The following is a 13,432-nucleotide window of genomic DNA, read 5'->3' as shown; positions in this document are numbered from 1 at the left end:
TGCCGACCCCTGGTTCACCTCCAGACCCACACCATCAAGGCTCAGCCAGGGAAGGGACGGCCTGGCATTCCCACCAGGCCACCACCTATGGCTATGCCCTTTACAGGGGTGCCTGACCCAGGCCACACGTAAACACTTGAAATCCAGCCAGTTCTGTGCTCGCCAAGTCACATGCCCCCCTGCGCCACCCCCACCCCCCCAACTCAGGTACAGGGCAACAGCCCTGGTCCCAGTCATGCTGAGAGCCATGCCCCCCACACACCCTCATCCTCCAGCCTTGCCAGATGGGGGCTCACCAAATTTTCTCCTGGCTGATGTAGGAGGCTCGCCGGCAAAGGTCCTTGATGACTTCAGGCACCTCCACCCCTGCAAGGCGGAAGCTCAGGACCCAGAACCAGGAGGGCCTGGCTCAGATTCAGTGTCCCCCATCCTTGTGGGTTTACTGAAGACCCCACCTTCTATGAACCGAGCCTTTGTCCCCAGTGGGAGCTGGACCCAGGCACAGTGGCCAGGGAGAGGGCCAGGCAGGATCCCCCGAGTATGTGTCCACCTGCAGTCTCATTCCTGGGGCTGGTCTCAGGTGTACTGGAGTGGAGTTTGAGAATGAAGTGTAACCAGCCTGCTCACCATCTCACCACACACAGGAAACTATGCTTACGGCCCTCCAGCTTGAAACTTCGCGGGGTAAAGCTAGCTAGTGGGTATATGGGTGAATCACTGTTTTAAAAAAAAAGCTTCCCAAAGGTTCTGTATTTGGAAATGTTCATAAGAAAATGTTGAGGCTACAGGGAAACCTCCCTATTGTTCCCTGGATGGACTGCAGGCTGGGGGCAGGGCCGGCAGGACAGGAGTTGTCAAGCTAGGTTCTCACAGGAGGCTTGGGAGTCTCCAGGTCACTTCTAAGTGCTGAGCCAACTCTGAGAGAGAGAGAACTGGCCTCAGCGAGAGCAGGGTGTTGAAAAGACCAGTATCCAGGTCTGCACCAGGGGTCAGCAAACTTGAAACGGGAGAGCCATTCCTGTCCCTCACAACGACTTGAAAATTATTCGAGAGCCTTAAGTATAGATTTTTGCAAACGAGACCACGATGATCTGAACGATGGGAACTATGAGGGCTTCGTTTCCATGTTCAGTTTTCCTTCAGGGCCACGTGCGCGTGTCGAAAGAGCCACACGGAGTGGCTTCCGAGCCACAGTTGACCGACCCAGGTCTACACCAACAGCAAACAGATGTGGCAGAATCTAGCAACTGCCACACCCGGCTAGACAGGGGTACAAGGATGCTGGCTGTAAGTTTGACTTTTTTTTTTTTTTCCAAATAAAACTCGGGGAACAATGAGTCTCAACCACCACCCAGAGCAAACACAAGGATACTCAGTGTTACCATTCTGCTTAATCCTCCTTCCCCAGGCCCGGCCCTACCTGCCTCCGGAGGCACAGACCCATGCTCCTGCATCTGCCCTTAGGCCCAGCTGCCCCTGCCCAGGCTGCTGAGAAAGGGGAGGCTTCTCTCTCTCCACTCGTCCTTGTCTCACCCCCACCCCCTCGGCCCCTGACCAGGAGCACACCTGTCTTGACTCATGTGCCCCCTCCCACATGGAGGCTGCTCAGCCCCCTCAAGTTCGCACACTCTTGGGAGGAGCCAGGCTTGGTCTCAACATGCCCCAGTGGGACTCCTAGACTGAGGAGACACCATAGCAGTTCAGAAACAGAGCCCCTCCCTCCCCTGCCCGCCCCCTCTGCACTGCTCCCTGACTAGCTCCCACCCACCTGAGTCAGATGCAGGTGGGGCAGGAAGGAAGGAGGGGAGGGATGAACGTTTACTGAGCACTGTGGGGGAGGGGGGGTAGAAAGGCACACATACCCTCCCACCCCCATCCCAGACCACAGTTCCCTCTGACTGTCAAATAAAACCGTTTGCCTATGGTGCACAATGCATCAGCTGGCCTTCCCCACCTTTGACGCAGAGCTGCGTGAAGCGGAGCTCGCTGTCATGGTCCCTCAGCATGAAGTGGAAGTCCTCCCACGTCAGCTCCTCCTTGTCCTCGAAGCCTGCCTCCCGGAACATGGACTCCACCACCTCGGCCAGCTGGGCCTTGGTCAGGCAGTTGTTGGAGATCTCGATGAAGGAGCTGGGGTTGGGGTTTGGAGGGAGGGAGCCATCAGCCTGGAGGAGGGGTCCCAGAATAACCTGCCCCACATGCAGGGGCTCAGGCTGGCTGAACCCCACTTTCCTACTAGCCTGGACAATTTCGAGTCATATGGGTAGGGAGGAGGACACTGGCCCTCCCCTCAGTCCCCTCCTTCATGCCCCAGTTCTGTCCCCCAGCACCCCCTGGGTCCGTCCTCTCTCCTGGCTGTCCCACAGGACCAACCTGAGCATCCTGATAAACTCATCCTTAGAAATAAGACCATTCCCATCGAAGTCGTACATGCGGAACATAAGACGAGACTTTTCCTCAGGGGAGCCTGGGTGAAGAAGGAACCTTGGAAGAGAGCCCCAGTCCAGCTTCCTGAGCCCCCACACTGAACAGAAGGAACTTCCCATTGGTGTGACTCAGTGTTGTACATAGCAGGGGTCACCGTGCTTCCTGACTCCTGCCTGGTGTCTCCAGATGGCTGCCATAACTGAAGACACCCCACCACCACCACACCGCCCCCCAGTGCTTCCCTATCTCCAAGTCAGCCACCCTCCAGCCTCAGTTCCCAGTCCCTGTCCATCCTCTCCATGCTGGACATCCAGTCCCTCTACCCCCACCTTTCATGAAGACCACCAGGATGTCCAGGAACTCCCGGAAGGACAGGTACCCGTTGCCATCCTTGTCGGCCAGAGAGAACATGGACTCCACAAACATGTCCTGAGGCTTGAGACCCAGAGACTCGGCAAACTCAGCCCTGCTCAGCTCGCACGACAGGGCCTCCCGCACCTTCTGCGAGGAGTCCAGGGGCAGGGTCCCTGCATCTGCCTGGTTAATGTCCAGCACCTGCACTTGGGCAGCAGCCGGGAAAGAAGACAACACGGTTTTGTTAACTTGAAGGCCAACTGAGGCTTACCCAAGTCACTTTTTGAGGTGTCTGCATCGTACTCCCTCCCATAAATACTACCCCCTCCGCCCTGTAGGAGGGTCCCTGAGGCCATGTTTAGTCTACAGAGTCGGGCTCTCTGCCTTAGTTGATTGGACCGGGATGCATAAACACTGAACTCAAGACAGTGAGGATCTGGAATTTAGGGAATTCAGAGTGTTCTAGAATTCACACTAAGAGGTCCCAGCCAGCAGTTGCCTTGGCCCGGCCACATGAAGACTCAGAAATTGGGAACCATCTCATCACGTGCTCGGAGACAGGAGCCGGAGGCAGAGGCAGCACGAGTGGGGAGCCTTGTCTGCCATCGGCTTCCCTCTTCCTGGGCCCTGCAGAGGCCAGTCCGCAGCCCTGCCTTTGGATTTCCTGGGCTGTCCTGATGCCCAGAGTCAACCTTCTTTCTGTCCATGCTAGCCCGAGTCGGTCTCTGGTGTTGCATCAAAAAGAGTTCTAAGAGAGGGTCTCAGCTGGCTTGAGGACCACTTGGACCTGGGAAAGGGCAAGTCTCCTCACCGTCCCTCTCCAGCCCACTCAGGGACTACGGGCCACGGGGAACACAGCTTGTGAGGGGAGCAGACAGGCTGCAGGCCACCAGGGGCATTGGGGGCATTGGCCCAGGCCTGCTGAGCCCCAGGAAGCTTGTTGCTCTAAACAAGGTGCTTTAGTGGAAAGAGCCTAGGGCTGGAGGCAGGACACCCAGGTTCATGTCCCAAAGTTGCCATGTGCTCGCTGGGTGACCTCAGGCAAGTCTTTTCAATTGTCTCGGGTTCATTTCCTCATTTGCCCTCCTTGTCTCACAGGGCTGTTGTGAGAAGCCACAAGAGAGGCGGCTGTGCGAAACACTGTGAGAAGCTGGCAGCGCTGTGTGGACATCGGGGGTGGCAGCCACGCCCAGGAGACTGCAGGAATGCCACATGCCTGATGCCTTGGGACTGAGCAGGGGTGCCGGGTGTCCCGCCTGGCCTCCAGCTGAGCGCTGCCTGTGAGGATCTTCAAGGGTGCTTGCTTCTGACTCCCCCACCCTGCGCTTCCTCTGGTCTCTCTGTCCTCAAGTTCAAGTTCGAGCTGCTTTAAGATTAAGATGTGTGCCTGGCACACGGCAAGCACTTATCAGTTGGCTGCTTCCCGCGTGAGTGACATTGCCAGAAAGGGACATCGTCATGTTTGGTAAAGTAGAGGGAACCCTCCGTGGGATCACCACAAAGCCAAACACACCCCACTCACTACCATCGCGAGTCAGCGCTGACCCATCACAAGCCCCTGCGGTTTCTGAGCCTGTTACCTGTGACTGGGGGCAGAAAGCCCCATCTCTGGCCCGCAGTAGTCACTCCAATGGACTCAAATGTACTAGTGAGCGGGAGGAGGACACAGGCTGGGCAGCATTCTGCTTGTTGTCTGTAAGGTCGCCTTGCGTCTGAGTGGGCTTGACAGCCACTGACGGCACCTCCCAGGTCCTCTCCAGAGCCAGCCTACTCTGCTTCTTCTCCACACTCATGGTTTGACTTTCCAAGAGCCCCTCTGCTCAGTCCTTCCTGTCCCTCTACCCCCATCTTCCTCCCGGCCCCCACCACTCTGAACCCAAACTTTCCCAACCTTTGAGGCCCGGCCAAACCTCACCTTGGCCATGACCTTACACCAGCCCGATGGGGCTCTCTGCTTCTTCTGATCTCTGCGATCATATGTTCCCAGGATCACTCTGCAGCCTCCCAGCTGAGAGCGGGGGGGGCTAGGGTGGGGAGGGGAACAGCAGCATTCTGGACAGAGAGACCAGGTGTCTTGGCCAAACTGGCAATATAAGCATTGATGATTGGAGTTTCTGATTTTCCCTGGGCTCTCCTCATGGCCTCACACAGGAAAGGACATCACTGCAGGTTGAGAGACCAGGGGAGATCTGACCCCATGTACACACCTGAGAGAAGAGGTGCCTGAAAAAGGTCTCCAGGAGGTGCTTCCGCTGCTCCTTGGTTACAGCCACCCTCATCAGCTCCTGCTCTCGAAGCTCCCACTCCTGGAAGCTCAGTCCATTCTCCTTCAGAGCTTCTCGGAGGTTCTCCACCAGTGCCTGCCGCTCCTCCTCCAGGTTCAACAGCAGCACCTGCCGCGGCAGCAGCCCCGAGAGCAACCACTTAATGCAGCTTCTCCAGGTCAGACACTCTTCTTGGACCTTGTCAGGGGTCACTGGAAGGAGCGGCCTTGCCAAAGAGAGATTATTCTCTCTCTTGGCAGAAGGAGCTGGGGATATGTGGCTTGTTTATAGGCGGAGAGCTAGCATTCCAAGGCCTGAGTACACAGCCACCCTTTCCTCTCGGTTCTATGCTGCAGAAGGGATGGGTGGCAAGGAGGCCAGGGGCTGGTGGGAGCTGTGGACCGGACAGAGCCAGAAACTGCTTTGGTTCCTCTCCAGGAACCTTCAAACTTTGTTCTATCCTGAAATAAGAAGCCAGGGAAGAGGTCCTCGCTTTTTCCAGGGATTCCTAGCCAGGACCAGCCACGAAGTCCCAACAAAGGAAGCTGGGCAGACTGGTTCGACCACCTCCTCCTGCAGGCCCAGAGCTGGGTAGACGTGTTTCAGTCTATCTAGTTCACAGGTGCTGCGGCCAGGGACTAGACACCTGCTTCCACGCCCAGTACTCCGCCCGCCACCCACCTGGCCTTACCAGGTCATACTCCTTGGGGATCTTAAGCAGCAGAGCACGGCGTCCACGGTTGCTGGACAAGATGAGGTTGACTTGCTGTGGGGGCCGCAGCTGGACAGTACGGAGCACAGAGAGCCTGCCGTCCACCACACGGATCTGGCCCGGCTGCAGGTGTACGAGCACTGGCCGGCAGGACTCCTTGTGGCCCTGCCATTCCAGCGCTGGGGAGAGAGGCACTGGGTCAACAGGGGCCCACTGGACCCAGAGGCACAGGGCTAAGAAAAGGGCTGGTTCAGGGCTGGGGCCAGTTCTCCGGCTGCTGGCTGTCTCTTTCTTGGGTCCTTGGGATAATCCCCTTCCTGAAGTCCTGCTGTGTTTCTAGCCTTCGAGAAGAATACAATCTTCCGTTTCCTGAGTGCGTACACATACCCAATACCGACCAAGCGATTTCCATGGGCAGTCTCATTTAATCTTCCTAACTTACAAGGGAGGTGTCATGTTATCTTACAGATGAGCAAAATTAGGTTAGGGGGTATTAAAAGTCTGCCTTAGGCCTTATAGCCTATAGTGGACAGTCTGATCCCAACCTCAAGCCAGCCTGACTCTAGACCTACTTTTATTATTTTGCTGTTGCAGGGATTCCAGTGTCTGGTGGTACAGTCCTCAGGGGGTTGGAAGCCGTAGTAACCCTATCAAATGGAGGAGGGGCCATGGGGCCTCTCATCCCCTTTCTCTGGGACCACTGGGAAGAGCTGTGGAGATGGGGGCTCCAGGTAGAACTTCTATCTCAGGCTACAGGGTGGCATTTCCCACCTGCCCTGCCCTTCCCTATAGTTCCAAAAGAGAGACACTTTTTCCTTAGACCTTGGGGTGGCGGTGGGGGCTTCCTGAGACCTGTCTTCCCCACTCACACCCTGGCCAGCCCAGGGCCTACCTTCCACACCCCCCACGAGCTTCTCGGACATGATGCTCTGCCGGTCCTGGCCCTGGAGCCTCTTGAAGTTTCTCCTTCGAAGCCGGGCGACAATCCAGGCGCTGAGCAGGCTGACTGGGAGGGCAGAAGCCGGTTGCAGGAGGATGGGCAAGGAGAGGTGGGGCCTGGGCAGCGGGGCCAGGCTCCTTCCCCAGCTCCTTGCCTTGGCAAGTCCTCCTGCTGCCCCTGCCTTCTGGGTCTGTCCCCTCACTGGTCTCAAAGTGTGAAGCTCCCTGCATCACAGGAGGATCTTTGGATAGCATTTACCATGCCTGCCCAGCCTCCTCTGCTTCTACCACCGAGGACTTATCCCAGCCAGAGAATAAGTCCAGAGGCCTTGCCCCAGGGACTAGACTCTCCACTCCCACCCCAGCCCCCACCATCACCCGGCTGCTGGTTGACTCTCACATAACCCTGCCGAAGACCCTTGCCTCAGGTTTTCGCCCCAGATCTGGTCCTGAAGCAGAAGTTTGCCTCTGACAAATCACAAGTCCAGAATCCTACACACAGTTGTGGATTGTGGAAACCCTGCGGCTCCAGGCCATCCTTGGCCTTGGGGAACCCCAAGAGAGCAGGGGGGCAATTCTTCCCAGGGATGACTGATCTGTAGGCCAGCAACCTCTTCTGCCCGCTTGCCTTCTGACATGTCTGCCCAGAGGGGTTGAGTTCTGCTCTATTTGCACCCTCTCTCAAAGCCCCGCCCGGCCCACCACATTTACCCAGTGGGAAGCAGCAGAGGGTCGCAATGGTGAGTCCAAAGCCCAAAGCGCTGCCCTTAAAGTAGTCTCGGATGCCATGGGGAGCACAGGCTGGCAGGCCCTCGGTGCTGAGCTGTCCTGGCTGTGGGCAGGGGTCTCCTGAGGAGGCAGAGGAAGCCAGGGTCTTGGGGGTGTCATCACCCCAGGCTCTGGCCCAGGATCACTGGGCAGGTGAGGGTGGTGGGAAGGGAGGAAGGTCTCTGGGTAGCAGAGAAGATGGGGCTGCTTGCTTACTGCTGCCATGGAGTGAAGAATGGGCATTTGTCTTCTTGGTTAACAAGTGGGGTTCAAAATGAGCCTCAGTCTCTGTCTCTCCCTCACACATACACACAGCTTCACCGCTGTTGTTGCCCTACTAATGTTCTCTACTCAGCTCCAGGTTCATCCCAGCCCAGGGGCAAGTCACACACCCGCCACCCGCCCCCCAACCCTCTTTACATCTCAGTCCTACCCTTACTCGGGCACCTCTGCTGGAAGTACAGGGCCACCGTTTCTAATGCCCCCTGGAATTGTGCAGAGGGGAACCCACAGAGCTGGGTGCTGTGGCAGCCTCGGGACTCAAATCAACGTTCCCAAGGGCAGAATCATGCCTTCCTTTCCCTTTGGAGGCTACTGTCCAGCCAGACTGAGCTATGGCCACAGCTGAGGAGGGTGGAGGCTCCCGACCCAACCTGGCGCCCCCCCCTCCCCCAACTGTCCATGGTCACTCACCCAAGTGCCAGATGAAGGCGTTGGGCTGCACAGCACTGGGCTGCACATTGGTGACGGCCACTAGAATGTCCTGCAGGGAAGTGTTTCTGATCTCTGCAATCTCTTCCTCAGAGAATAGCCTGGGGAGAGGGGGGGGGGAACAAGCCAAAGTCCATGCCATTGGGTCAATTCCAACGCACTTCGACACTATATGTCCCTGTGGATTTCTGAGACTATAACTCCTGATGGGAGTAGAAAGCCTCATTTTTTCCCTTAGAGGGACCAGTGGGTTTGAACCACTAACCTTGTGATTAGCAGAAGAGAAGGACCCAGGGACCCAGAGGAAGAAAGAGACCCAGAGGGGCTGGTGAGAAAGTTGTGAGGCAAACTGGGAACTGAGAACCCATGGGGGCTGCCTGGGGCCAGAGAGAGAGAGGGTCTTGTGCCCAGGCTGAGGCAGAAGCTGAGGCAGGGCCAGGGGCTGGCATGGGGGGTGGGCAGGCAGGACTTACCCATTCCTGGTATTCTCAAACCAGTAGCGGTCGCCGTCCCGCAGTCGCACAAACTGGTCCAGGACAATGGCAGTGAAGAGGGGTCCGGGGCCCCCGTGGCTCTCCAGGAGTCCCCCGGGGAGCAGCTCCAGCCGGGACAGGTCCTGGTTGTAGAGCGCGGCTGTGGCCTCCAGCACCCGGGACTAGTGAAAAGAAGCCAGTGAAAAGAAGAGACAGAGTACCAGCCCTGGGGTCACGAGGTGCTCCCAGGGGTTAGTCCCCAGGACAATAACAATGCCAGTAGTCGTGTCCCACACATGTGTAGGACTGATTTTCCCTCGGGTGCCACTGTGAGTGCTTTTCTGGGAAGCCTCTTACAGCGTTGACGGCCTCTCTTGTCAGTTGGGATATAAAACGGAGAGGTAGCCCCCTACTTTTGTACCTAACTTATTCTTGACAAGCGTGACAGTTGAAAGACCAAATTCAGAAAGTGCAAAAGTTGAATGGTAGGATGATGCATGCTAAGAGGTTTCTCTTCGTTAGAACGAGATCAAATGCCGAATTATACACTGTCACCCAGACACAGTTTTCAGCAAGACGGTCTTAGCATTTTCTACCTGATCTTTCCTTTCAGTTTTCGATGCCTGATGTCTGAAGCATTTGACTGGTGTTGCCCGGCTAAGGCCGCCAGAAGCTGGAACTGTGCGGCTCTGGATGTGCCTGGTGCTTCCTATGTTTGCATTGATTTGATGGCGTCTTTGAGCCTCATGCACATATTATATCTGTAGCATCCCTTTCTCAATTCACCAGTTTATAACCATTTGATGGAAGAGGTGAGATGCAGTAACAGGCACGCCATGGCAGAAAGCAGGCTGTGGCAAGACCGGAAGGAGGCTGAAGCTGGTCTACTGGCTGCCTGGCAGGGCCGCACCTGGGCCACAGCTCAGGATGGGACTGCTGACTCCCCAGAGGCTGTCTCAGCTGACTCCTGAGAGTACAGCTTGTTCTAAAGTCAACGCCTTCTATGCCCACTCAAGGGGTTGTTGGAGAGAGTAAAATAAATCATGTCTAGTTAGTGCCTGGCATACAGTACATGCTCCACAAATACTTGCAGAATCGGAGCACACAGAGTCCAAGGCCAATGCCACCCTGAGTATAATGCTGGGCAAAGGGACATCGTGAACCCTGCCCTTCTCGCCAGGTGGTTGTCTCTGCTGCTTATGTCTCACTGCCTGTCTTCTATGGTTTGGGTCAGTGTGCCCTGGGCCCCCCAGCCTGCCCTCTGGGTCCTGACCCCTGCTCACAGTGCCATTGCTCCGAGCAAGTACAGGGTTGATGTCCTGCCAGTGGGTAATGGGAGGCAGGCCCAGTGCCACCCTGGCCTTGGTATAAGAGGGCAGGCCCAGGTCCCGGCCCCTCTGCAGACTGCTGGCGAGGTAGTCTGTGCGGGAAAATTTCAGTGATCCGGGCCAGAAATCTGTGGATGAGACACCAAGGAGTCTGAGGGAGCTCAAGACCACCACAGGGGCCTCCAGTCCAGGCCCCAGGCTCCAATCAGGCCTGGGGACCAGTGCCGTGGCTCGTGAGTCCGAAGCTCCCTCAGCAGCAGATGGAGTGCAGGCTCCCAACCCGCCTATGTCCACTGCCTGTTCAGAGGCTCCGGCCAAACCTCCCGCCAAAGGTCAGAAGTCCACAGCCTGCAGGAACAGCCTCCGCCTCACCTTGCAGGTCCTCGACCACCACATGATCCTCTCGCTCAGCAATCTGGGAGGCCATGCCCAGAAGCAGCGCATCCACATCTTTGGCAGTCCGCAGGTTTGGATGCTTTGGGGGTTGGGAGAGCAGTGTGGCTGATGTGGCCAGAGGTCGGCAAGCCAGGTTTCTTCATTCACCTTGCCGTGTCCCTGAGCCACCTGGTCTGCTGTCTGCACCCACACTGCTGGGCACTTTCCTCTGAAGGTTGACTCCCCATTCAGAGTGAGTGATGCCCTGACCTAAAGCCCATGCCAGGGGGAGACATGCACAAAAGCCCCAGAACTATTTTTGGAACAGTGGCTGGCAAAGGCAGCTAGACGATAGATCTAAGGCTTGGCACTCACTATCCTGAACCAACTGCGTGATTTGGGGCAAGTCACAGAAATCTGTGTGTTTTGCTGTGAAAGAAAGGAAGCCTACTAACAGGATGCTGAGGTCTGCACAGCCCAGCACCAGGGCTCGGATTCTGTGCCTTCCTCTTCTCCCTCCTCTAGCTTGTGAACACATTACACACTAACAGATTTTGTTTTGAATTAACAGTCAAAGCTCTTCACTTAGGCTGGCCTAGGTTTGATGGACAGACTATCCCTAGCAATCTCTCAGAATCTCTCTCTCCACACACTCATACACACACACACACACACAGAGCTGACCTCTCGGCTCCAGTAGCTGTTGCAGAGCCGGAGAGCTCTGGAGACACTGGAGTTCTGATTGGTGACCCGTTGGAAGTGGCAACTGGCATTTCTGAAACACAGGGAGCAGGGCAGCAGTGACCAGAGACCAGGCGATTCCAGTGTCAGGCATCATCTCAGGTCTCCAAGAGTGTAGCCAGGGGCCCTCGGACATTGTCTCCTTGAGGTTATGTGTGGTTGGGGCACCGGAAAACCTTGGTAGGTCCTGTATAATACTAACTTTCAGAAGATTCCTTCCCCCATATCAGATTAAACATCTAAAAACATACCTGTACCTTATAATATATATACTCATATATGTTATCTATATAATCTATACATACATATAGTATTTAAACATCTAAAGTAATGTCTAAATTATTCATTTGAAGTTACTTGTCTATGAATCACTGATTTCTCTATGACTTTTCAGGCATCACAAAAGGCATGTCCAGATAACCCAGAGTAAAAGTCTAACCTATGAATTGTTTCAAATTATTAAAATTTTTTTTTCAAATTATTAAAATTTTAACAAATAAAGAAGCTGACATGCTTTGTTTCCTAAACATTTAAACATGTATATATATATATTTTAATACTTTTATTGGGGGCTCTTACATCTCTTATTACAATCCATACATTCATCCAGTGTGTCAAGCACATTTGCACATATGCCACCATCATCATTTTCAAAGCATTCTCTTCCCACTTGAGCCCCAGATATCAGCTCCCCTTTTCTTCCCCCTTCCACCCTTGCCCTCCCTCATGAACCCTTGATAAGTTAAAGATTATTATTTTCATATTTTACATCGTTCACCATCGCCCCTCACCACTTTTCCATTATTCGTCCCCCTGGGAGGGGGTTCTAGATTGATCCTTGTGATAAATATGTATATTTTTATGTAAAGGGTGTTTCCTTATTGTGGAGCTAATATTTTTCTTCAGTTTCACACACTTTCATAACTCTTCCCCCTGAAAGCTTTTACCAGTCAGACCCTGTGCTTGCAACTAATATGCCCCTGTGTAGTGGTCAGACTCAGACGGTTATGTGATCCCCTGAGCCTCGATGAGCCAACCAAAGGCACGCCTGTGGAAGTGGATTCTGGCTCAAGAGTGGACAGTGGGTTTCCCAGGCTGTCAGTCCTTAAGGGAGCAGACTGCCACCCATCTCCCATGGAGCCGTAGGTGGGTTCCAACAGACCCTTCAGGAAGAAGTCAATTGCTTTAACCACTGCATCCCCAGGGATCTCTGGACCTCAATGAGGCCATTTCGTGTCAGGGAATTAACATTTAACCAGCTTCAGGTGAATACCCATACACGAGCTGTGGTTACAGCCCCAATGGCCTTTTTCATGGTCACTCTTCCCTTCTACATGTCGCTGTTCCCTGGGTGGGGCAAGGATCCTTCCGGGCTGATAATTGGGTCCTCTGGCTCTTGGGAGCAGATTTTCATCACTGGACTTTGCACCCACACACCTTTGAGCCCCCTCCCTCACCTCATGTAGACACCAGGGGGCACCATGGTGGAGAAGAACTGCTCTGATGCCGCCAGGAACTCTGGAGAGATGCTGGGGTCCAGAAATGGCCGGTAGCCTGCGCAAAGGCGACAAGAGAGGGCACAGAATTTAGCTCTTAAACCGCCCCAGCCGACCCCCACCCTGCTCCCCAAACTCCCGCCCTCCATCCCCACTCCTTCACCTGCATACTCTGGGGGCGTTTTCCGCAGGAAGCTGGGCAGCCATTCGTACAGAGCGATGTTCTGGGGCAGGAAAAGGATTGAGGGGAAATGCTGGGGGGCCGGCGCTCAGACTGGTGGCTAGGGTGGTGGGGGGCTGGAGGAGGGGGTTCTCGGAGGCCAGGGAAGGTTCAGGCGGGAGATGAGTGCCAGGCAGGGTCCGTGAAAGGTTAGGCTACCCCATAGTAACTGTGTGCAGGCCTGTCACCAAGGTGTGACTCTGGGGTGGGCCCTTTGAGGCATGAGGGCTTCTTGGGGACCAGAACGGAACCCCGAGCAGCCTGCCTTCTGTATAAACCAACAGCGCCTTGGTTGCCTCAAGGGACTCCCCCAGGCTGGCGCCCTCTGGCAGGAGGGTCTCCCTGGAAAGGGGGCCCGAGGGGGAGGGGGAGGGGCGCGGTGGGGGCTGCGCGCACCTGGTAGGTGGCGACGACCCTCTTGCGCGCGTGCTGGAACAGCTCCTCGTCCCCCCAGTGCGGGTGCCGGCGCGCCAGCCTCTGCGCGCACAGGTTGTGGTAGCGGAACCACAGCAGCCCCAGCGCCTGCAGGAAGGGCTCGCGGTTCCCCCGCTCCGCCCCGAAGGCTGCGGCCGGGCAGGGGAGGCACACGCAGGTGTTGGGGGCGTCGCCACGACCGCGAGACGC

At 55.7% G+C, this 13,432-nt stretch overlaps 1 protein-coding gene across 1 annotated transcript in view; it reads right to left on the bottom strand.

Annotated features, from left to right (window-relative positions):
* The window catches only part of DUOX1 (dual oxidase 1), a 28,609-nt gene that overhangs the window by 11,595 nt on the left and 3,582 nt on the right, over positions 1-13,432 (bottom strand). Inside the window, exons 6-21 of the mRNA XM_030884532.2 lie at positions 13,205-13,431; positions 12,752-12,812; positions 12,550-12,646; positions 11,036-11,126; positions 10,349-10,451; positions 9,932-10,104; positions 8,649-8,830; positions 8,158-8,276; positions 7,408-7,545; positions 6,650-6,763; positions 5,737-5,936; positions 4,989-5,174; positions 2,757-2,982; positions 2,374-2,467; positions 1,955-2,130; positions 297-366 (exon numbers count right to left, since the gene is read on the bottom strand). Of these exons, the coding sequence (XP_030740392.1) occupies positions 297-366; positions 1,955-2,130; positions 2,374-2,467; positions 2,757-2,982; positions 4,989-5,174; positions 5,737-5,936; positions 6,650-6,763; positions 7,408-7,545; positions 8,158-8,276; positions 8,649-8,830; positions 9,932-10,104; positions 10,349-10,451; positions 11,036-11,126; positions 12,550-12,646; positions 12,752-12,812; positions 13,205-13,431 (2,257 nt within the window). The remainder of the gene's footprint in view (positions 1-296; positions 367-1,954; positions 2,131-2,373; positions 2,468-2,756; positions 2,983-4,988; positions 5,175-5,736; positions 5,937-6,649; positions 6,764-7,407; positions 7,546-8,157; positions 8,277-8,648; positions 8,831-9,931; positions 10,105-10,348; positions 10,452-11,035; positions 11,127-12,549; positions 12,647-12,751; positions 12,813-13,204; position 13,432) is intronic.

The sequence above is a fragment of the Echinops telfairi genome, unplaced genomic scaffold (genome assembly GCF_000313985.2).
Source record: "Echinops telfairi isolate 266 unplaced genomic scaffold, ASM31398v2 ScPeMD7_8;HRSCAF=38, whole genome shotgun sequence".
Taxonomy (NCBI): Eukaryota; Metazoa; Chordata; class Mammalia; order Afrosoricida; family Tenrecidae; genus Echinops; species Echinops telfairi.
Note: the sequence above shows the minus strand (reverse complement) of the source record. Positions and strands in the feature narration are given on the sequence as shown.